This window comes from Pelophylax lessonae (assembly GCF_965119305.1).
Source record: "Pelophylax lessonae genome assembly, chromosome: 3".
NCBI lineage: Eukaryota > Metazoa > Chordata > Amphibia > Anura > Ranidae > Pelophylax > Pelophylax lessonae.
In genome coordinates this window covers 556,985,647-557,010,439 of record NC_138770.1, presented here as the reverse complement: position 1 = coordinate 557,010,439, position 24,793 = coordinate 556,985,647, and the positions used below count along the sequence as shown (strand labels likewise).

Genomic DNA, 24,793 nt, shown 5'->3' with positions numbered 1-24,793 from the left:
GGCTCTCTCAGCGGTACACATCCTCGGTGTGGAAATCTGGCAGGCGGAATACCTGAGCTGTCAGGTGTTGAATCAGGTGGAATGGTCTCTTCATCTCCTGTGTGCTCGGTGGGGGATACTGGATGTCGACCTGTTGGCCTCTCGGCTCAACAAGAAGGTTCAAAGGTTTGTAGCCCGGTCTCGGGATCCCCCCAGCTGATGCCGTAGATGCACTAGTGGCTCCTTGGGGTCATTATTGGCTAATCTATGCGTTTCCACTGCTGAAACTGCTGCAGAGACTTTTGCGCAGAATAGAGGCAGAGGGGATTCCAGTCATACTGGTTCCTCCAGACTGGCCTCGCCGTCCTTGGTATGCAGATCTGGCAAGATTGGTTGCTGATGCTCCTTGGAGACTTCCTTTCAGGGAAGATCTGCAGGCTCAAGGGCCGATCTTCCAACCTGCTTTACAGTCGCCAGCTTTAACGGCGTGGCTGTTGAAAGCCAGGTGTTGAAGGATAGGGGTCTTTCTGATTCAGTGATTCCTACACTGTTGAAAGCCAGGAAGTCTAGTTCCAGGAAGATCTATCATCGTACGTGGAAATCGTACGTTTCATGGTGTGAATCCTTGCCTTTTTTCGGTGGCTAGGATCTTGGCTTTCCTTCAAAGAGGTGTATACTATTAAAGGCCAGGTGTCGGTCTTAGCTGTGTTTTTCCAACATCCTTTAGCCATGCATGCGTTGATTCGCACTCACTTTTATCCAAGGGGTCTGTCATGTGGCCCCTCCGACGATCCCCGTTACCTCCGTGGGATCTGAATTTGGTATTGTCTGTTCTTTAAAGACCCCCTTTTGAGAACATTAGGGAGATTCCTCTGCTTACCTTGTCTCAGAAGGTTGCCTTTTTGGTGGTTATTACTTCTGCTCGCAGAGTATCAGAATTGGTGGCACTTTCCTGCCGTTCGCCCTATTTGGTGGTCCACAGAGATAAAGTGGTACTTCGACCTAGTCAGTCGTTTCTTCTTAAGTTGGTTTCAGATTTCCATCTATATGAAGACATTGTGCTGCCTTTTTTATGTGGTTCGGGCAATTAGGGTTTACCTGGCGGCTACTGAATCTTTCAGGAAATCAGATTCTCTTTTTGTCCTTACGGAAGGACCTAGAAAGGGATTGGCTGTGTCTGCTGCGACCATTTCTAGGCGGATCAGGCAGACGGTGGTTCAGGCTTATTCACTGGAGGGTCAGGCGCATTCTACTAGGGCGCTGAGTGCTTCTTGGTCTTTTTGCCATCGGGCGTCAGTGATACAAGTTTGCAAGGCGGCAACTCGGTCATCTGTGCACACGGTCATAACATTTTATAAAGTAGATGTTTTGGCATCCTCGCATGCTTCTTTTGGCCGCAAGGTTTTGCAGGATGCTGTTTGAAAGAGACTTAGTCTCTTTGAGGGTTTTTGTCCAGGTGAGCACCTGTTGTTCCTGGTTGAGCTCTATATCCTCTGGCTGGCTAAAGTTTTAGCCTTGTTGGGAATTACGTTGTTTTTCTGCGTTGTTTTCCCACCCCTCATTCAAATCCTGCTTTGGGACGTCCCAATGGTCAAGAATTATATGGGGCTGCATCTGTCAATGAACAATAGAGAATAGAGGATTTTTGTCTTACCGTAAAATCCTTTTCTCTGAAGTTCATTGACAGACGCAGCACCCACCCCTCTATCTTGAGTGGGGTGAGGTTTTTGTCTAAATACTGCTTGCGACAAAACTGAAGCCTATAGCAGTGTGTGTGGGTCTATGCCTGCAGGGACGGCCCCATAGGCGTGGTAAAGCGTTTTCCTGCCTAGTGGTCTACTCCTGCAGGGGGCAGCATAACCCAATGGTCAAGAATTATATCTAGCGGTGTCTGTCAATGAATTTCAGTGAAATGGATTTTACGATAAGACAAAAATTCAGGTTTCTCTTTGAATGGGCATATAAATTACCATACTTTAGGATTTAACTTAAAAAACTTAAGTATACAGATAATTACTGCTAAGGAAGTTGGGGACGTCTTCTGGAGGCGTGTCGGCACTTAGACATTTCTAGGATTGGCAAAAATCCAATACATAAGAACTTGTTTAAACTTGTATTTACTTCTACGTTTTTCCATTTCATATCTTAGGTTCATACAGTATAAGATCTATTTGAGGTTACATGTGGCATCACATAATGGCAGATATGCAGACTTTGGTAAATCCAAATATAAGGATGGTCAAAGCAGTCTCTCTGGAGGTTCTGGCATTGTTACCATGGCAAAATATTATTTATGTGTGTAATATTTTGTGTGCATGTTGGGCCATTATGTGCGTATCTCCACCTTGATATATAGACCAAGGACTTTTAAGTGCCGGTTCACATTTGTACGATGCGGGAAAGCTGCGAATATGCAGCGTGATCCCGCATCGCATACGCAACACTGGCAGTACACACTGCCATATGTGATACGCAGGGGGTGTCAATTAAAAGTTAACGACACCCTCAGTTGCGATCGCATATCGCAGTGCGATCAGCAAGTTCGCACAGAATCGGATCGCACTAGTGTGAACCACGATGCGATCCGATTCTGCTGCTGATAACAAAAAGCCTCATGTGCGAGTTTAGTGCGGATGCGGTGCAAGTTCAGCCATACAAAGTGTATGGCTGAAATTTGCACCGCTCATGAGATCGCATGTAATTTAGGAGCAGTGCGCTCCGAATTGCATTCGATCTCCGTGATCGCACTAATGTGAACCGGGGCCTAATCATGTGTTATGTCACTCTTTAAAAATATGGGCGATTGTTCACCATTCTGGTGAATGACGCCATATTTGCTCAGAAGCATTTGAAGACACTGAATTAACATGACAGCCAGGTAACTTGTATTTTTAGAAAATATGTTCGCAATAGCTGCCGTTTAGTGCAGACATTTTTTTAAAGACATACTGTTATTTAAGGTTTTCAGGGAAAAGTGGCAATGTGTTCATCAAGTGGCCCTGCCTAAGTTATACACATTTTTCTCACATTCTGCGCCACTCCTGCCCACTTTGCTCCCAGATAAAAAAAACTCGGTGCTTCTGGATTTGGGTGAACATGTAATCTCCCACCATTGACAGTGCACAGGTCTAGCAGCCAATCACCAGGACCAAGCACTGTCACATCACGGAGGAGATGATATCACTACTCTGCCTAAACTCCAACAGATTGAATTCCAGGCCTAGGTGCAGCAGAGGCAGGAGAGGTACTGGATCGATGGTAATGTTAGGAAAATTGGGGGAGGGGGAGAAAAAGAAAGCCTTTAGAAACACATTAACAATATCTCTTTAAGCATGGATGAAGCATGATTGCATAAAAAATAAATGTGTTCGTTATAATGCACCTTGTTTAATAAGCCCAATGAACAGATATTGTGCAACATAATAAAAATTTTTAATTGTGCAGGAAACATGCCAAAAAAAAAGGACTTGTGGATTTCAGCACTGCTGTGATAGCTCTCCAGTAGAGACACAGACCGTGGCAAAAACTCTTTAACTCCTTTAACTCTTTACAATTCTATCCAAATCAAATAGTTTTGGTTGTAGATACACTATTACCCACTCAAAAGATACATCCCATTCAGAGAGATCTGAGGGACCAAGAGGCAGCTTGTGGTTTGTTGCACTTGGACATCTCTGCCAGATAGAATCTCGAGTAATTGGGTTGAAAACAATTGTCCTGCCACTTTTTCCACCTCTCATTTTACACTTAAAGTCCTCTTTAATAGTATACAGTGCCTTGAAAAAGTATTCACAGTTTTGACGGACACAGCTCCTGATCTTCATAACCACTGGGTTTTACTGCCCCCTACAGGAGTAGGACACTAGGCAGAAAAATAATCTGGCTATGCCTATAGGCAGTCCCAGGGAGTATACTCCCACTCTCTGCTATAGGTACTCAGTTTTTTTTTCTGCCTAGTCAGAAATAAGGACTCAGGTTCTTGCTAGGATCTCTGGTCCTGGCAAATTTCAGCTTGCGCTAGGTCGGCCGCGACATAGCCCCACTGGATGGGGGCTGGCCTGCGCCTCGCGAGGTCACATATGACCGGGTCTCGGCCTGAGTCACAGCATTCCTCCTGGTCGACAGCCCCCCATTTAGATGATGAGGGGTTTTGTCTGAAGCGGTGCCTGCCTGTTTCCTGGTATAGTGAGTAGATGTCCCCCCTCTACTCCTGGAGGGTTTTGGGGTGGTCATGGGCCCCTCCTTGGGACCGTCGGACCCCTGGGTTGCCCTCCTTCCCGTCAGGCACTTCCCTTTCATCTCCCATCCTAACTTACCCTCCACAGATCCTGGAGCTGTGTGGGTGGTCTGGTCCACCTCCAGGGGTGGGGGCAGGGCGCTGTGCTGGCGATGGGGGGGGGTACGCCGCCAGCGACTGGACGATCGGCTGTGCACAGGGAATTGTACCCAGTGGGGGATCCTGCCAGGGCCCCCTGTCCTGTCTGGGTCTGTCCTTGAGGCCTAGGGATCCCTCCTGGGTCCCTGGAAGCCTTGTGGTGCCGCCATTTTGCTTTAGCCTATGTGCTTCTATGCACGGCGGCCATGTTTGTGTAGTCCGGTAGCCATTTTGTGGTGGTTTGCCATTGAAAATAGCAGCGGCATGACAGCGGAGCCCTGTGAGCAGCAATTTTGGTGGTGGAAGCCCCTCCTCATCCCCTTGTGCTGACTCCTGGATCTTTTCAATTCCTGATTGCCGCAAGTGGAGTACAGATTATCCTGGTGGCTGCATGTTCTGCTGGGTGGTGAGTCTGGTGGGATTCTCTCCCTCTCTCTGCTGAGGATTGCTTAGTGCTTGTGCCTGGCAATGGGGGGTGCTGCCAGCAGTGGTGGGGGTTGTCCCTTTATAGTGTTTTACACTTTTTGCGGGGTCCCCCTGGTGACTCATGGAGTCTTTGGAGCACATCTCCCCACTTGACCCCCTCTCTGAGGCTGCAGGGCCCTCCAGGTCCCAACCACCCATCAATGCACTGATGGTGATCCTGGAGTCCTTTGTGTCCCAGGTGGAGGTGGTTTTTGGGTGACGGGCTAGTAAAAAGGCCCCTTGCCTTCTCCTGCCTCATCTGTCTCATCAGATCCTGAATATGATTCAGCTGCCGCGTACATGGGTCACCCTGCTGGGTCTGCAACCACGCGCCCTGAATCCTCAGATAGTGAGGATTATTCCTCCACATCTGCAACTGCGCATGAAAAGGCGCCGGTGGAAGCACTGATTTTATTTGTGCGTGAGACCTTGAAGAGGGAGGATGCAGTTGCGACGGAGGCGCAGGTTCCCTTTGGCACTCGCAAGTCATTCAGAGTAGCGAAGGTGTTTCCTTTCCCTGCCTATTTTGACAGAATTGTCGCTAAAGAGTGGGGACGACCAAGCGTCCCCTTGGGATCCCTAAGCGATTTACTAGGCGTTACCCCTATGAGGAGTCCCTTATTAAAAAGTAGACTGTTTCACTGGTGGTGGACCCTCTGGTTTCCATATTGAACAAGGCAACCATAATTCCGGTTGAAGAGTACCTGGCCTTTAAGGATCCGGCTGACAGGAAGACGGAGGCTGTGGCCCGCAATATATACACTCTGGCTGGTTTGCCACTGAGGCCGGTATCATCATTGCCCTGGTGTCGCAAACTCTGTCCGAGTGGGCTAAGCTTTTACACAGTGACCTAGAGGAAGAACAGCTTCCCCCTGCCTTTGCTGAGCTGGTGGACCAGCTGGTCCAGGGGCTGCACTTTATCTGTAATGCCTTTATGGATGCGGCTCCCCTAGTGGCTCGGCTCTCTATTTTGGCATTGGTCCTTTGGCGTGTCTTTTGGCTTAAATGCTGGTCTGCGAATCAGACTTCTAAAAAGGCCTTGTCTGATCTCCTTTCAAGGGGATCACCTGTTTGGGGCTACCCTGGATGACATCATTAAAGGTCGCGCAAGGGGGAAAGTACTTTTCTTCTGCAGGCTACTAAGGGCAAGGAACCTAGTCGTGGACGTGAGCCCTCCTCCTCGGCTCATAAGAAGTTTTTTCGTCCCTCAGGGCCTCTTCTGGAGGATCCAAGCGAACCTGGTCTGGTAGGCCGAGAGCTGACTTCTCCAGACCCACGGACAAAGCTCCTTCAGCATGAAGGTGTGCCCTCACCCGTATTAGGGGTGGGGGGATATCTTTGTTGGTAACCCGGACTGTTACAAGACAAGTGGGTCCACAAAGTCGTTTGGTCCGGGTACAAGATCAAATTTCACTCTTGTCCCCCGGCAAGGTTCTTTCCTTCCAACTTGCGGCTGTCCCTGGACCGTTTACAGGGTCAGTTTGGGGCTGTTCAAGACCTGTTGACCAAGGGGTGACTGTCCCGGTTCCGACTTTAGAACGTTTTCAGGGTTTTTACTCAAACCTGTTTACAGTTCCCAGGAAGGTAAGGTGCGTCTAATCCTGGACCTTATGGGGCTGAATTGCTTTGTGTGGGTGCAGAAGTTCAGGATGGAGTCCATTCGCAGGGTGGTGGCATCCCTGCATCGGGGATTTTCTTGCCTCGATCGACATCAAGGATGTTTACGTTCACATTCCAATATGTGCCAGTCACTAGCGCTTCCTCCGCTTTGCCGTGGGAGAGGAACATTATCAGTTTGTGGCATTACCCTTTGGTCTCGCCTCTGCTCCTCGGGTCTTCACAAAAGTGTTAGCCCCGGTGCTAGCGTTGTTATGCCAACAGGGGATTGCAGTACTGGGCTACTTGGATCACCTCCTTATGTGAGCAGAGTACCCTACTGCTCTGGTAGAAAATCTTGAAATCACCATACGAACTCTGAGGGAGTTCGGCTGAATTCTTAATTTTCAGAAGTCTGCTCTGGTTCCGTCCACAAAGCTGGACTATCTGGGTCTAAATCTAGACTCGGCCTTAGCCAGAGTGCTCCTTCCTCTGGACAAACTCCAGAAATTGCAGGCTGTAATTCGTCTCCTGCTCCTGGGTGCTGGACCTGATGGTGTCTACCTTTGAGGCAGTTCTGTTTGCACAGCTCCATACGAGGTCCCTGCAAAGGGAGCAAGACTCCGCTGTCACCGGACAACCAAATTTGGCTGAACCGGGGAACGAAGAAGACCCTGATATGGTGGCTTCGTTCTCCGGCACTTTGGCTGGACAAATCTTTCCTCTTTTTTTATTTGACAGTGGTCACCACGGATGCCAGCCTGTCCGGCTGGGGAGGCATCCTCTGCAAAAATTCTGCTCAGGGGATCTTGACACTGGAAGAGTCCAGACTACCGATCAATGTCTTAGAACTCAGAGCGATCAGACTGTGCCTGGACCATTGGATGGATCGATTTTAGGGATGTCCAGTGAGCATTCAATCAGATAATGCCACAACCAAGGGGAGTGGTCCCTTCATCCAAAGGTGTTTAATCAGTTGTGTCTCCGATGGGGCATCCTGGAGGTGTATCTGTTGGCATCTCGACTCAATAGAAAGGTGCAGAGGTTTGTGGCTCAGTCATGGGATCCTCTGGCAGATGCACTGGTGGCCCCTTGGGGTCACTATCGTCTGATTTACACCTTTCCTCCTCTCAAGCTCCTGCCAAGACTTCTACGCAGAATCGAGGCAGAAGGGATTCCAGTCATCTTAGTGGCTCTGGACTGGCCTCGCTGGGCTTGATACCCCGATCTGGTGCAGCTGGTCGCCGACGTTCCTTGGAAGCTTCCTCTAAGGGATGATCTGCTCTTCGCAAAGACCAGTCTTTCATCCTGCTTTACAGTCGCTGGCTTTGACGGCTTGGCTGTTGAACGCCAGGTACTGATGGATAGAGGTTTGTCTGAGAGGGTGATTCCAACGCTGTTCAAAGCTAGGAAATCTACTTCTAGAAAGATCTACCATCGTACGTGGAAGACGTACATTGCGTGGTGTGAGTCTCTTGGGGTTCATCCTTCCTCCTTGGTGGCTCGGATTTTGACCTCCCTTCAACGGGGGGTTGAACAGAAATTGTCCTTGAGTACAATCAAGGGCCAGGTGTCGGCTTTCTGCGGTCTTCTTTCATCGACCTTTGGCCACACAATCCCTGGTGTGTACCTTTCTTCAGGGTATCCAACATTTGGTTCCTCCAGTGCGGTCCCCATTGCCGCTTTGGGACCTCAATTTGGTGCTTTCGGTCCTTCAGGAGCCTCCTTTTGAGAAACTTCGGGAGATTCCCTTGCTTACGCTGTCTCAGAAGGTGGAATTTCTGGTGGCCATCACCTCTGTGCACAGGGTGTCGGAATTGGCGGCGTTATCCTATCGTTCCCCTTACTTGGTGTTTCACAGAGATAAGGTGGTTCTTTGCCCCTGTCTGTCGTTCCTCCCAAAGGTTGTCTCTGATTTTCATGTGAATGAAGACATTGTGTTGTTTTCCCTGCGTCCCAGGCCAAAACATCCCAATGAAATTGCCTTGCATGCCTTGGATGTGATGCAGGCAATTAGGGTGTAACTGGTAGCTACGGAGTCTTTTAGGAAGTCAGACTATTTGTGGGCACGGATGGGCCTCGGAAAGGGTTGTCCGCTTCCTCTGCGACCATTTCCAGATGGATCAGACAGATGGGGATTTAGGTCTATTCCATCAAGGGTCAGGTTCCTCCTTTCCCTGTCTAGGCACACTACTCGGGTGCTCAGTGCCTCCTGGGCATTCGGTCATCAGGCATCAGTGACGCAGCTTTGCAAGGCAGCCACCTGGTAGTCGGTGCACACTTTCACAAAGTTCTATAAAGTGGATGCATTGGCATCTGCTGATGCTTCTTTTGGCCGCAAGGTTGTGCAGGCTGCTTTTTAGAAGACTTAATCCTCTTTGAGGGTGTACTATTTTTTTCAGGTGGGCTCCAGTTGTTTTGGTTTAGCTCCTGTTACCTGGTTGGCTACTGTTTAGCCTATGGAATTTTTTTGCTGTTCCCTCCCCTCATGTTTTACACTGCTTTGGGATGTCCCTATGGTTATGAAGATCAGGAGCTGTGTCCGTCAATGAACGAAAGAGAAAATGGGATTTTTGATTTGCCGTAAAATCCATTTCTCCGATGTTCATTGATGGACACAGCACCCACCCCTCTGTGGAGTTGTAATTCTGCTGACACTGTTTGTAACCAAACTGAGTACCTATAGCAGGGAGAGGGAGTATACTCCCTGGGACTGCCCATAGGCATAGCCTGATTCTTTTTCTGCCTAGTATCCTACTCCTGTAGGGGGCAGTATAACCCAATGGTTATGAAGATCAGGAGCTGTGTCCGTCAATGAACTTCAGAAAAATGGATTTTACGGTAAGTCAAAAATCCAATTTTTTGGGGATTTTATGTGATAGACTAACACAAAGTGGCACATAATTTTGAAGTGGAAGGAAAATGATAAATGATTTTCATGTTTTTATATAAATTCATATCTAATAATAGTTTGGCGTGCATTTGTATTCAGCCCCTTTACTCTGATACCCCTAACTAACCAATTTCCTTCAGAAGTCACCTAATTAGTAAATCGCGTTCACCTGTGTGTCATTTAATCACCCTCAGTATAAGTTTAGCTCTTCTGTGAAGCCCTCAGAGGTTTGTTAGAGAACCTTAGTGAGCAAACAGCATCATGAAGGCCAAGGAACACACCAGACCGGTCAAGGATAAAGTTGTGGGAATGTTTAAACCAAGGTTAAGGTATAAAAAAATATCCCAAGCCTTGAACATGTCATGGAGCACTGTTCAATTAATCATCCGAAAATGGAAAGAGTATGGCACAACTGCAAATCTACCAAGACATGGCAATCCACCTAAACTGACAGGCAGGGCAAGGAGAGCATAATTCAAAGAAGCAGCCAAGAGGCCAATTGTAACTCTGGAGGAGCTGAAGAGATCCACAGCTCAGGTGGGAGAATATGTCCACAGGACAACATTAGTTGTGCACTCCACAAATCTGGCCCTTAGGGAAGAGTGGCAAGAAGAAAGTCATTGTTGAAAAGAACTCCTGTTTGCAGTTTGGGAGAAGCCATGTGGGGGAGGGGGAGAGACACGGCAAACATGTGGAAGAAAGTGCTCTGGTCAGATGAGACCAAAATTAAACTTTTTGGACTAAAAACAAGCGCTGTGTGTGTGGCAGAAAACGAACACTGCACATTAACCTGAACACACCATCCCCACCATGAAACGTGGTGGCAGCATCATGTTGCGTGGAGGCTTTTCCTCAGCAGGGATGGGGAAGCTGGTCAGAGTTGATGGGAAGATGGATGGAGCCAAATACAGGGCAATCTTAGAAGAAAACCTGTTAGTCTGCAAAAAACTTGAGACTGGGGCGGAGGTTCACCTTCCAGCAGGACAAAGATCCTAAACATACAGTCAAAACTACAATGGAATGGTTTAGATTAAAGCATATTCATGTGTTAGAATGGCCCAAAGTCCAGACCTAAATCCAATTGAGAATCTGTGGCAAAACTTAAAAATTGCTGTATTGACTCGGGGGGCTGAAAATGAATGCAAGCCAAGCTTTTCAGATATTTGTTTGCAAAAAAAAATTTTAAAAACATTTATAATTTTCCTTTCACTTCACAATTGTGTGCCATTTTGTGTTGGTCTATCACATAAAATCCCAACAAAATACATTTACGTTTTTGGTTGTAACATGACAAAATTTGGAAAATTTTCAACGGGTATGAATACTTTTTCAAGGCACTGTACATATTAATGCATCTGTTAGAATTTAAATCCCTTTTTTTTTACCAGCCTATTAACACACAAGGTGGATTGTTAAAAGTACAGTATGTACCTTTATCCACAGTTTCTCTAAATTAAATAAGTACTAACAATACAATTTGTCTATCATAGGCTTCAACATTCAGTTAACCACCTGCTGACTGCTCACAGCAAATATAGTGCAAATGGGCAGCAGGTAAAGGTTTAGCAATGTACATGTACAGTATTATCACTGATCACTGTCAAATATTTTGAAATTTAATTTTTTTTTTTTTTTATTGGATATGTTTAATAACCGTGTAAAATATTGTTTGTTTTTTCCAGATTTTCTGTCTTTTTTTGTTTATAAAATAAATAATAATAATTAAAAAAAAAACAGTGATTTTCAAATATCCCCAAAAGAAAACTCTATTTGTGTGAAAAAAAATGATATACATTTCTTTTGGGAATAGTGTTGTATGACCATACAATTGCCAGTTAAAGTAGCACAGTGCTGAATAGCAAAAATGGCCTGGTCATGCAGCAATTAAAACTTTCTGGAGGTCAAGTGGTTAGAGCTCAACTCAGGGCAGATATTTTAAAATAAAATCAATACAAATGTACCTAATTATATGTGAATAATAACACACTAAACACACAGTGGAATAAGAAAAAGTTAATTTGAGTAGAAATATTATGTATTAATAATACATGAATAATGTATAGTGTCCAACATGTCCAAATTCAAAACTCTTGTGCACAATGTTATGGCATGCAGACGCGGTCCACCTCTGTGTGCCCAACCACCAGGCTTTACTGCCGCTCACCTCAACACTCAACCTACACACTGGTAAGGTCAAATCATACTGTCCCAGACACTTAGGTGTATGCGCATTCAGCAATCCTCCTGCGAGCAGGCAGGAACAGATATCCAAAACAATGCTTCTGGATGTATGTCACTGTATGAAATAAAGTGCACTGAATACCTTGCACAAGGTAGCTAGCAAATATATCTGTGCAAACATTTCCACTTTAGTATGGACATCCAGAAAGAAGATGTAAAGGTGGCCGTTATATCGCTTCCGGGCATGATGACGTCACGTGGTACCACTCCGACATATTTTGTCACGTGCTCTGTGACATAGGGTTTTTTTACCCTATGAGGAAGTCACAGAGCACGTGACGAAATTCACCAGTGGCGGTACCATGTGATGTCAATACGCCCGGAAGCTATGTAGCGGAGTGACCCGTCAAACAGATATTCTCTCAATGCTGCCAAGGCCTGTATTCTGCTTTGCTGGAGAGAAGCTGACCTTCCTACAAAAGCTCTTTGGTTCACCAAAGTTAATCAATGGGACATGGAAGCTCTTATAGAAAAGCTGTGCAACCCAGAAGATGTGTGCATCAAAATCTGGAGGCCCTGGAACTATTTTTTATACTCTGATGCCTATTTTAAGGAGCTGTCTGATTTTCCCAGTGAATTTGCACCTACCCTGCCCTTACCCAGAAGAGGGGTGACCATGTGATCTTCTCGCCCTTCCCTCCCTCTAACCTCCTTCCTGTCTGCCTTCCTCTCTGTCCTACCCGTTTTGTCTGTCTCTTGCTCTTGCCCTTACTCTACTCTGCTCTATTCCTCTCCCTCCTCCCTCTTTGTCCCTCTACACCCACGTAACTGTTTTTGTGGGTGACCACTGGCCCCAGATTTGTGGGATCTATTAAGGCCCCCAGGGGGTCTATAGCCAGGTGTCCACCCTTTTCTTTGTTCCAAACTACTGACAACATCGCTCAGTTGTATTCCATATGCTAAACGATTGTAATGTTTATTTGATCCTGTACTGTTTTATAATACCGCACTTGAAAGGTATTCATTGACTTCATCTATGCAAGACAAGTCCACAGGATTGTCCATGTTTAAGTTTGGATGTTGTATATCCTCTCCTGGATTACTGTTTTAGATATCTTTTGTTTATATATACTGAAGAATGTTTTGAAGCCATAATTTTAGGGATCTGGCAATTATTTATACTCTACATCAGTGTTTCTAAACCTTTTTTCGGTCAAGGCACCCTTTAAAATGATGGACAGTCTTGAGACACCCCATTCAAAAATGTAAAAAATAATTCTAATTGTTTTACATAATGCATCAACATCCACACGTAGAACGCCCAACGTTAGAGGTGATTTATTCTTTCAAAGCAAATACATTTTGCACACTGGTACTGACTAGTATTCATATGTTTCTCTTCTCCTTTGATTATCTCAGCTAATGTGACCCCAGTGCTGAGGGAGAGGAGCACAAGAGGGTCAAATCAGGATGCTGTGGAGACAACAGGCATCATTCTTATCAACTGATGACACCATTGGTTGTTAGAATGCCAGTGTCTAGAAAGTCGTAATGGCGCGTAATGAAAACCTATGGCTTTGTGTAATTAAGAGGCAGGCTTGATCCACCTGCTTTTATACAATTTTTGATCAAATTTTAGGCATTTTGCCTAGGCACCCCTGAAGAAACCCCAAGGCACCCCAGAGTGCCTGGGCACACTGGTTGAAAAATGCTGCTCTACATGACCTTTTATAAAAAAAACAAAAAAAAAGGAATTCCAAAAAAAAAAAAAATGGGGCAAAGTATTTTAAATGCAACTAGGGTATTTATAAGTATCATGCCTGATAGCAGTCTCCTGTAGCTCCATCAACCGTAAAACTCAGACTGGTTGAAGTAGAGGCAGCACTAGATGCCAGTCATGTATTCTTCAGGCACATATTCTACAGTAGAACATGTTGACTGGAGGAGAGATTAGCTCATTAAAGCCCATAAGGCTTGTTCAAAGTCAGATCACAGGTTCGAGGCTGAGAATTGATCTGTTTTTCCATAACTGTTTTAGAGAAAAGTGAGGTTATCATCCTGGCTGTGTGGTCTTGCAGGACTTTGTATATCTTAGGACTGGACAAACGAATACTTCTTTCACAGTTAAAACCATTGGCATATACATATTTCAGCTCTGCAGCTAGCTGCCTGGAATTCAGCTTTAAAAATATCTGTAAGACAGGACACATTTCTCTCTATGGTTCTTGTAGCCATTGACCACTGAACATCGTCTACATTCTCCTGTGTCATCCTTACAGCTTATAACTGCAATGCAAACAGGTATCTGTCAGCACAACAGAACTTCCAGGCTCTAGTAAACTGGCCACTTAGCTGTCACAGCCAAAACTAGAACTGGCCGTACACTGAGTGAATTCCATCCAGTGCCTAATGACATTTGATCAGTGGGTGGCCCTGTCACCCTCCCTCCACCCACATCGTTCAGTTGTACAATTGGAAGACCTGGACAGAGAATTGTTGGCCAAACAATGCCTGCATCCAAACAGATGCAGGCACTGTTCAGGTATTCTGACAGCCAGCAGTGTCGGCTGTCAGACTACATTGGCCACAACAGGATATTTGTCCATCCACACTGTTTAGCGTGGATGGGGGAAATAAATAAATCTGTGGGTGTATGGCTAGCTTTAGTGACTGAAAACAAGGAAATAATAATACAATCCGCTACCAGGAAAACACTTGAAAAAGACACATTCTGCTAATGCCACACTATAATCCAGAGTTAATAGGAAAATAAATCTAAGTTACAAGGTTAAAACTCCAGTCTAGACCATATCCTGTAGGATTGCCTTAAAAATACAGCCCCAGGTCATATTCTATCTCAACTAGCAATTATTCCATTTGTATTTATGCAGTCTTGAAAATAAATTGTCTCCTTAGAAACACATAAAGGTAATATTGTTTTGGCAGCCAAAGTCCCACGGATAATTACCTACTTTGTACTTTTGTATTTCCATGTGATTTTTCTTATGGCGAACTTTAATAAAGTAATTAAAGTACACTGGTACATGTGATTACATGTGAATATAAAGTGTTGTATACAAGTATCAGTAGATATGTAATAGTCTATCTATGAATTAGCGGGTTGACATTTTTTTTTTTTTGTGTGATTTAAAACCATGCATGAGAATAGGATGAACATAAAGAATAAATAGATCTGTGCAATCAAAACTGGTTCATGCACCACAAAATCGTCAGTAAAATTTGGTTATATCGCTACGTGTCATTTTAATCATTCTAGTGTGAAAATCTGACATAGTATTGATAGCTTAAATAAAAAAAAATATTTAGGATAAAATATTGAGTTGGTGTTCACAAGAATGTGTACATGAGACCCAAGCTCTCTAAAGCTTAGCATACTTATTAGGACACCCTCTAGCCTCATAAGTATTCCTGTAAAGGGGTAGGACATTGACCATCCTTTTCCAAGCACTAATGCGTAGAACCTCAGGGGAAGTCCAATGCGACATTACGGGTTTCCTTGCATAAAAGAGAAGTAATTGTAAAATATTTTTTTGGATCACACTTCAATTCAGGTCACCAAAAACCCAGAGGACATTACACAGGATTATATATACTTAGACTTGAAGACTGTAGTCCACAAACGGTCACCTTAAAATGTAACTGAACTTGAGCAGTTCTGAAAAGAAGTGTGGGCAAAAATTGCAAAGTCCAGATGAGCAAAGTTAGTAGAGACATATCCCAACAGACTAAAGGCTGTAATTAAAGCAAAAGGTGGATTAACAAAATACTGACACAAGGGGGTGATCCTTTTTCCAACACAGTGATTCTGTTTTTGCATTTTTTTCTGACGTGTTGGTGTTATATTTTTCACTTGGATGTTATAAAGTTGGACTAAGTAAATACAGCTGGATAAAACAAAACTGTGTCTGTCTTTATTTCAGCCTGCAAAGCAACAAAATGTGATTTTTTTGAAAAAGGGGCATTCTTTTCTATGTAAAAAGAAATAACATATAATCCACACTTATGGCTCAAACCTCCACTATATAAATATGGGACGTAGGGCCTAAATACATATAGCGAGCTGTTGCCCCCAATTACCCACCAAATGTGTGGGTTCCGTATTCGAATTTAAAATAAAATATTGGGTAATGGTGCTGCCCTAATTATTCCTGCTGGCCGATACCATGGGTGTATTAGTGGTAATATCAAATCACAAACCTAGTAAGTGAGTATTGAGTACTAAAAAACTATACCTTTTATATAGTGCTATGAACATATAATCGTTGTATTAATGTACAGGGAAACATATCCATTGCAATTAATCATGTGCAAAAATACAATATTGTGCAAATCAAAATGTGCAAACTACAATCTGTGCAAATAATCGCAAATCAACGGCCATAAAATTCATGCAAAATTACGATAAAGTGCTGGTGCTGAATATCTTGAAAACCAATATCTAAAAAAATTGTCCAGAAACTGTTTTAATGTGTCAATAAAACCAATAACATGAGTGCTTCCCTTAGTGTCGTTGCTGGACTTGTTGGACCTTTATAGTTCCATCCGTGGGGTGACGTAGAGTGATTCAACACAGTGAAAAAGACTCAGTGTTTCAACATGCAGTGTTTTCTATACCCTCAGTAGCTGTTCAGAGTTCAGCTTTAAATTTGCATTGTCTGAGTTTTCCAAACCTTGTAATATCCCACTCCACATCAACAGAGGAAGTAGCTGAATCACATTGCAGTCACAGCACTAGTCAGGGTGACAGACACGGTATTTTTTCTAATGCTGAACATCTTTTTTGGGAAGGGGTGTTTTCCGTCTCTATGAAGAGTAAAATGATTTCTGGCATTCAAGAAAGATTTTGATAAATTTCCCAGTTACCTCTGTTTCCAAATGGGTCCAGATTCACCAGTGTCTGTTTTGGGGTTTTCTTGGCCCAGTACTATATGTCCACAAGGAATAACATATTAACCTCTTCCCATACATTATAGCAGTATACCTGACTACAAGTTAATTTTTTTCAGCCATCCAGACAGTTCTCAGACTCTCCCCCTTGAACATGAACTTTCCTGTTTGTTGATGTGGCACTTTCCAATGTGACAGCAGTAGAGCCTTCTATGTATTTTGTGTTCTTGTTGTACTTATTTGCACTTATGTTTTCCAGTCGGAGGCAGTTTGGGCCAAAAAACAGAGAGGAAGTGAAGATTATTGAACATCAAACCCAGCACCTACGATTGATGCCGCATCTGGCTACAGCACTGGCGCTGACATTTACCAGCAGGTAACTGAACTGTTTATTTTTGGTTGGTATGAAGCCATGTTTTCTTTCCTTACCAAATGTGTTTGCTTTTAAACAAAATTTATTTTTTATACTTTTCTAATTGCTCAGTATTTTCTAAATATAGCAGAACTATATTTTTTTGGTAGCTAATAAGTAAATCTGCTGAACTTCTGAAGCCCAAAGAATTCTTTTTTTATCGTTTCGGATAGGACGGGTTAAACCTCTATGAGGTTTTTGTTTTCTGTCTCATGGGGAGATTTCCTTACACTTCCTATCCTGGTGATGCAACAGGAAGTGAGGGTAATTCTTCCCATAATAAAGGTTTATCTTGCTTTAAGACTAAACTAAAGGTATTAATACTCAGCTGTCCAATTGTCCCACACCTGTATCTTTTTCTTACTACTTGTCTTCGGGCCTCTTCATTAGCTAGTGAAGGATGACGTCACTCATTCACATTTGTGGGAGCCAGTCCTGGCACCCAGAGACCAGCACAGCGCTGTAAGCTAAGCTGCGCATGTGCAGCTAATTTTTCTACAGCCAGAGAAGACAATGTAATGCATGTGCATGTACAATGAGGGAAAAAAGTATTTGATCCCCTGCTGATTTTGTACATTTGCCCACTGACAACGAAAGGTTTAATGGTAGGTTTATTTTAAAAGTGAGAGACAGAAAAACAACACAAAAAATCCAGAAAAACGCCTTTCAAAAAAGTTATAAATTGATTTGCATTTTAATGAGTGAAATAAGTATTTGACCCCGTCGCAAAACATGACTTAGTACTTGGTGGCAAAACTCTTGTTGGCAATCACAGAGGTCAGACATTTCTTGTAGTTGGCCACCAGGTTTGCACACATCTCAGGAGGGATTATGTCCCACTCTTTGCAGATCCTCTCCAAGTCATTAAGGTTTCGAGACTGATGTATGGTAATTCAAACCTTCAGCTCCCTCCACATATTTTCTATGGGATTTTAATGTGCTTCTTCTTGAGCCACTCTTTTGTTGCCTTGGCTGTGTGTTTTGGGTCATGGTTATGCTGGAATACACATCCACAACCCATTTGCAATGCCCTGGCTGAGGAAAGGAGGTTCTCACCCAAGATTTGTTAGTACATGGCTTTGTCCATCGTCCCTTTGATGCAGCTAAGTTTCCCTTTCCCCTTAGCAGAAAAACACCCCACAAAGCATAATATTTCCACCTCCATGTTTGAGGGTGGGGATGGTGTTCTTGGGGTCATAACCAGCATTCCCCCTCCTCCAACCCCCCTGGCAAGTTGAGTTGATGCTCGATTTTGGTTTCATCCGACCACAACACTTTCACCCAGTTCTCCTCTGAATCATTCAGATGTTCTATAGCAAACTTCTGACAGGCCTGTACATGTGCTTTCTTGAGCAGGGGGACCTTGAGGGCACTGCAGGATTTCAGTCCTTCATGGTGTAGTGTGTTGCCAAATATTTTCTTGGTGACTATGGTCCCAGCTGCCTTGAGATCATTGACAAGATTCTCACGTGTAGTTTTGTGCTGATTTCTCACTGTTCTCTTGATCATTGAAAATCCACGAGGTGAGATCTTTCATGGAGCCCCAGACTGAGGGAGATTGACAGTTACTTTGTGTTCTTCCATTTGTGAATAATAGCACCAACTATCGTCACCCTCTAACAAGGCTGCTTGTAGCCCATTCCAGCCATGTGTAGGTCTACAATCTTGCCCCTGACATCCTTGGACAGCTCTTTGGTCTTGGCTATGATTGAGAGAATGGAATCTGATTGATTGCTTCTGTGGACAGGTGTCTTTTATACAGGTAACAAGCTGAGATTAGGAGCACTCTCTTTAAGAAAGTGCTCCTAATCTCAGCTCATTACCTGTATAGAAGACACCCGAGAGCCAGAAATCTTGCTGATTGATAGGAGATCAAATACTTATTTCACTCATTAAAATGCAAATCAATTTTTAACTTTTTTGAGAATGTGTTTTTCTGAATTTTTTTGTTGTTCTGTCTCTCACTGTTAAAATAAACCTACCATTAAAATATAGGCTGATCATTTCTTTGTTAGTGACAAACGTACAAAATCAGCAGGGGATAAAAAACGTTATCACTCACTGTAATAAAAGTCTGTCTTTTTTTTCAGTTTCATACAGCTAAACTTCAGTTCCACTTTAAGCAATTGTCACTAGAACATTTGTCCCCATTCAATGGTTTTTTCCTCACCAGAGTGTGGAATCCCGCTTTCTGGGGAACAATGTTCAGTATTAAAAAAGTGTGAATCTTCCCAGTGGGGACGCAAAGACCAAAAGAAGAAAACTGAAGTATTAACCCTCCGCTACACTACCAAAAAAGAAAAAGATTTCCCTTTACATGATGCACTTTAAATTAAGGAGACAGACCGTTCTGTGTGGTAGCAATTCGTGCTCTCCCTTCTCCCTTAACCACTTCAATACAGGGCAGTTACACCCCCTTCCTGCCCAGGCCAATTTTCAGCTTTTAGCGCTGTTGCATTTTGAATGACAATTGTGCGGTCATGCAACACTGTACCTAAACCAAATTTATGTCATTTTTTTCCCACAAATAGAGCTTTCTTTTGGTGGTACTTGATCACCGCAAGGTTTTTTTTTACTTTTTTGGTGCACAAATAAAAATAGACCGAAAGGTTTGAAAAAAAAAAAAAAAATTTTGTTTGTTAAAAAATGTTGTAAATAAATATGTTTTTTCCTGCACTGATGAGGCCGCACTGACAGGCACTGATGAGGAGGCACTGATGGGGTGGCACTGATATACAGCACTGATGGGCACTGATAAGTAGCACTGATATGCAGCACTGATGGGCACTGATATGTGGCACTGATATGCAGCATTGGTGGGCACTGATAGGCAGCACTGATGGGCACTGATGGGCGGCACTGATGGGCACTGATGGGCGGCACTGATAGGCAGCACTGGTGGGCAATAATGGGCACTGGTGGGTGGCACTGATGGCAATAATGGGCACTGGTGGGCAGCACTGATAGATGGCAATGGTGGGCAGCACTGATAGGGAGGGCACCACTGGCAGGCTCTCTGAGCCCTGATTGCCATCCCTGGTGGCCATGGTGGGCATCCCTGGTGGTCATGGGTGGGCATCCCTGGTGGCTCTAGTTGCACCCCCCCCCCCCCCAGGGCTGCACTGGTAATCAATGTTCTGAGAACCAGCACAGACCCCCCCTGTGATCAGTGAGTAATTGGCAAAAAAAATGCTTCAAACTCACTGATCCCCTGGCTGCAACACAGATCGTCTCTTCTTCTCCTCACGGACAGGATCTGTGTGAGGAGAAGAAGAGCTCAAAGCCGTTACAACGGCTGTATTTACATTAGATGATGGCTGTGATTGGACACAGCCGTCATGTGATCAGGAGGGCCAATCACAGGGCCCTCCTGCCAAAACTTGTTGCTATGTGTCCGAGGGACACAGGCACATCGAGATTGCGCTGCTGCGTGTGCCCGCGGTGGCACAATCTCGCTTCTTCTGCAGGACGTTTGGGAATGTCCGATCAGAAGGACGAGACTCCCACCCGGCCGTATATGTACAGTGGAAAACAGAAAACACTTGCTGAGAGACATATTATGGCTGCCATTGATTATCCCTTTCTGTAAAGTAGATGATTTTACAAATGATTTCCTCTGGATGTAAGCCTAATTATCTGTCCCTAACCTCAGGTAATCGCTCCAAATATGATTACATGCGGTGGCTGCTGTCAACCTCTTTTTGTTTTGTACAGGTTGAACAGCCACAGATGTCTACAAGCACCTGTTAATTCAGCCACTGGAATCTCCTGGATTCTTACCGAAGCTGGAGTTAAAATGCCATGAGAATGAGGCCTTCTATACTGACTAAAAGATAAACAAGATAAAACCAGGGAAGCAAACACCTTCTGCAGTAAAACCTTTAATGAACAAAGTATTCAAATCCACTATGGTTGCACTTACATTTTTCTTAGATCACAAGTGCATTGAATGCAGCCCCATCTTGCTGACGTTGTAGAACTGCTAACATCATGGCCATTGATGTCTGGTGGTTACTCAGCATAAAGTTTGACACTCTCAGTACAGACTGACAGGCTAAAGAGAGGCGAACAATTCAGTTTCATACTGGGTTCAGTTGTACGTCGGATTCTGCTCTTACCGGCCTCTCACAGGTCGCTCCTACTGTTGGGTGGACTCGACTTGTCCGATGTTCCCTGTTTTTCTCTTGTTTGTCTTTTGCACAGATCCCTTGTGCATGGTGTAATCATAGTTACATAGTTACATTGTTGGTGAGGTTGAATAAAGACAAAAGTCCATCCAGTTCAACCTGTGTAGATGTGTGTGGCTGTAATCATCTTGCATACCCCTGAATGTTCTGATCTAATCAGAAGAAGACTTTGCTTCAGTTCTTACTGAAGACTGTATTTGGATACTCATCAATGGTGATATGTTCAAATATTTTTTTTTCACACTGCTAGTGGCCTTGTTTTTATCTGGCATGTAGGTCAGACAGTATTACTTTTTTATTTGTTGTTTGGCTTATATATTGACTAAATGGGTTCGGTAAGAGTTTAATTACTGACCTGGAACAAGTGTGCATATCTGTGACGTCAGAGAAAAGTCAGGCATACTTATTGGTATAATCATTCAAGGAAAGGACCCTAAAGTTGTGAAGCTAATATTAAACCTGTCAGCCATGAAATAATGAGGCCTATTGCAGAATGAGTAGCAATAACAGCCTCCATACTTCCATTAGTAGAAGTTTCCTTTGAAGGGTAACTCCACTTTCGTGGGGGAAAAAATCAACAAAGAAAGGTAAAACAATATAGCGTACACATATACTGTAATTGAATGTTATTAGAAATTAATTTTCCTTTTCAATCTGCAGCTGTTGTAATTTTCTGAAATTGCAATGCAATATGTCTACCTGGAGCTATTCTGTACACAGATTGTGTACTGACCACACCCCAGAAACCTCATTTCCTGCTTGTGTAATTGGCTCACCAATTTCCCCAGAAGTCTGCCTAAGATACAAATCAGATTTCTGGCATCCCCTGCAACAAAATTGCCATTTTTGGTGAGATACTCCCAATAGGAACACATCTAAAGGGGTGCAGGCCCAGCAGATTTCCTCATTAGTGCCCTGAAGCTGCCACAGCTGATAGATTAATCATGAAACCTCTCCCATTAGACCCACTCAGCACAGAGGCACAAATGATTTCTTCAGAATAACAAAAGGTAGAAATCTGTAACAAAGTTTGTTAAAATCCTTGTAATGTACAGAGATCACCCAGAGGGGAATGTTTTTTTCTCAACAAAAGTGGAATTACGCTTTAAAGATCAGTTGCATCAAGAACTGATATCTCAGTTTGCTGTGGTTGCGGACAATTTGAATCACATGCTGATCTTCTGAATATCTTTGGAATTCCGGTGGTGAAATATCCCCTTTTAAATTTCCTGTCTCTTATCGTCTGAACAGAAGCAAAGTGGAGCAGCAAAAAAAAAAAAAGTAATCCCATCCGTGGCAATTGCTAATAACAATTATAATTCGCCTAGGAATGGTCAATTTGAATAGTTAAAACAGCCTTTATTGTACTAGAGCTAATCTCCATATAATCCATGGTATTTCCTGAGTTTTTACATGCTTGACAGGAATATAATTCTAAAACGGACGTGCTTTAGCACAGTTTACGAATAGGCAGGGTAAGCAAGTTTATTAAGTATTTCAGCCTAAGATGTGTTAGTGTGGATTTACTGTAACAAAATACCAAAAACTATGAAAATGTATGACAATACAAGTACAAAAAATGAGTTGGTGGTTGACAATGTGTTATTACATTAAAGCTTTTGTGGACAGCTTGAGATGTATGCAGTGATACACAGTAAAACAGACATTTGAAACGATCAGTGAAACTCCACTCTTTTTTATGTAGCACTCTACAGGTAGGTGCTAGGTAAAGATATAGTGGGCCTTGTCTGCCTAACAGCAGGGCTAGGATTTGTTGGGTAGGGTGTCAGGGCTTCCAGATGTGCCTGCTGAGGGGAGAAGTATCCCCACTGGCTCCTGTGAGAGGCTTCTCATAGGGCAGTGTGGGAAGCCCAATCAGGGGACACATCCCAGCTTGTAACTACCCCAGAAGGCAGATTAGGCTGAAAAGGATTCTGGGAGTGGGTATAAGTTTGGGGGGAAGTGCGTGGCACTGTGTCTTTTGCGTGTGCAGAGTCCCAGGAAGGAGAGTACGGCTGTCTCCTCCTGTCTGAGGAAGGTGGATGTCTCGGGGTGTCGCCTGAGTGTCCAGAGAGTGCTGAGTTGAGCTGAGGGGCATCCGGTGTGCCGAGAACCTGCGGAGAGAGAGAGAGGGGTCCAGTCCCAGGAAAGCCTACACAGATCGAGTACTGAGGATTGCCCCTGGGGGTCTGCCTAGAGTCAGAGGGGACCACTCCGGAAGAGATTTGAGGATCCAAGGTCAGCTAGCTGTAAAAGGGGGTACCTAGGTTGAGGACCCTAAAGTGTAAAGGGGGTACATAGTCAGTGGACCCTGAAGAGTTCAAGGAGCCAAATGGGGGCACCCGCAGTCTGGGCCCTGAATTGTATTGCGTGTGGCAGTTACAGTGTTAGCTATTTGGAGTTCTACAAAATACTACCTCAAGCTGTACCAGGCGAGGGAAAAGTATTCAAAGACTTACACAGTGAAGCAGTGTCAGGAGTTCTACAGTTCTCAGTCTTGGATCTACTGGACTATAGGTTGGGGATTCAACACTTCCTCTGTGTTACAGAGAGTTCTCAGAGTCAGTGAGCGTTGGCTGGTGCTGGCTAGCGTCAAGGAAGCGCCAATGGGCATTTTTCCAGGATCAAAGTCCCAATTGTAATTAGTTCAAGCCGAAAAGAGTATCCCACACATTCCCTTCTCCCATCCCCTTAATTTATAATAAAAACCATAAACGAAGATGCCGGAGTTGTCACTGTCTCAATTATCACACCTGGGGAGTCATCTCACATGGGCTGGAGAGGATTCTGGTACTAATGGTAGACCCACATAAGGCCACAGGCCAGGAAACCTTGCTAGATTTAGTTTTAGATAAGATGGGACAGCATTGTAACTGATTTAAGTGTGGGTGAATCTTCACAATAGGACCACACACAGAAATCAGAGGTTGTATTCCTTCCTTGCTCTAGCCAAACCCCCCCAAAAATTTGTCTGGAGATGTACTTTAACCACTCGCTGACCGCCCAAAATACTTTTACATCGGGCGGTCGCCACAGGCAGGCTGGATCACATATAGTACCTGTATGTCATCCTGCTTGTTCGGGGTTTCCACAGTGTGCCCCTCCAGCAACCACTGTGTTCGGTGGATACAGCGGATTGCGGATCCTGGTACCTGCGGGCTGGTGATCATGTGATTGGTATGCGATCACATTATAACAATGTCAACAAAGCTGTTATGAATGAATTCATTCTTAAACAACTGTGTTTCCTATGCTGTGATTGGCCCACAGCTATAAAATGGTACCTGGGCCAAGCACGACACCCTGTACCATGTGATTAGCTATAACCAATTAGAGATCACTAGTAATCACAGCTATTATGAATGTATCCTGCTTATGACCATACAAAACATTGCTGTTCGAGTGATCATCATTGTAACCGCAATAAAAAAAAAAAAAAAGAAAATCTCTGATCACCCCCTAGAGTAGCACAGTGTTACCATGGTGATGAAAGTATGTAAAAGAAAATCGTAAAAAATTAAATAAAAATTTTCAAAAGAAACAAAGTTTAATAAATTATTTGCATTTTTTTATTTTTAACATGCTGTCACCATTGATTGTCAATGAAAACTGCCACACCAGTCATATGATGACGCTGTACTGCACTGGTGACCGTATGAAAAAAAAAAAGAACACATTTTATTTAATTTCTTCATTTAAAAAAAAAAAAGGGACAAAAATGGCCTCTTCAAAAAACTTGCCTTGCCTCTTAATAAATGCCTCAGACTATCTACTTTCTAAGAAGGGGTAATTTGGGG

The 24,793-nt window shown here is 43.8% G+C and overlaps 1 protein-coding gene across 1 annotated transcript in view; it reads left to right on the top strand.

Annotated features, from left to right (window-relative positions):
• Window positions 1–24,793, top strand: part of ACOXL (acyl-CoA oxidase like) — a 687,302-nt gene that overhangs the window by 345,462 nt on the left and 317,047 nt on the right. The window contains exon 11 of the mRNA XM_082249749.1: window positions 16,657–16,773. Within this exon, the coding sequence (XP_082105875.1) occupies window positions 16,657–16,773 (117 nt within the window). The remainder of the gene's footprint in view (window positions 1–16,656; window positions 16,774–24,793) is intronic.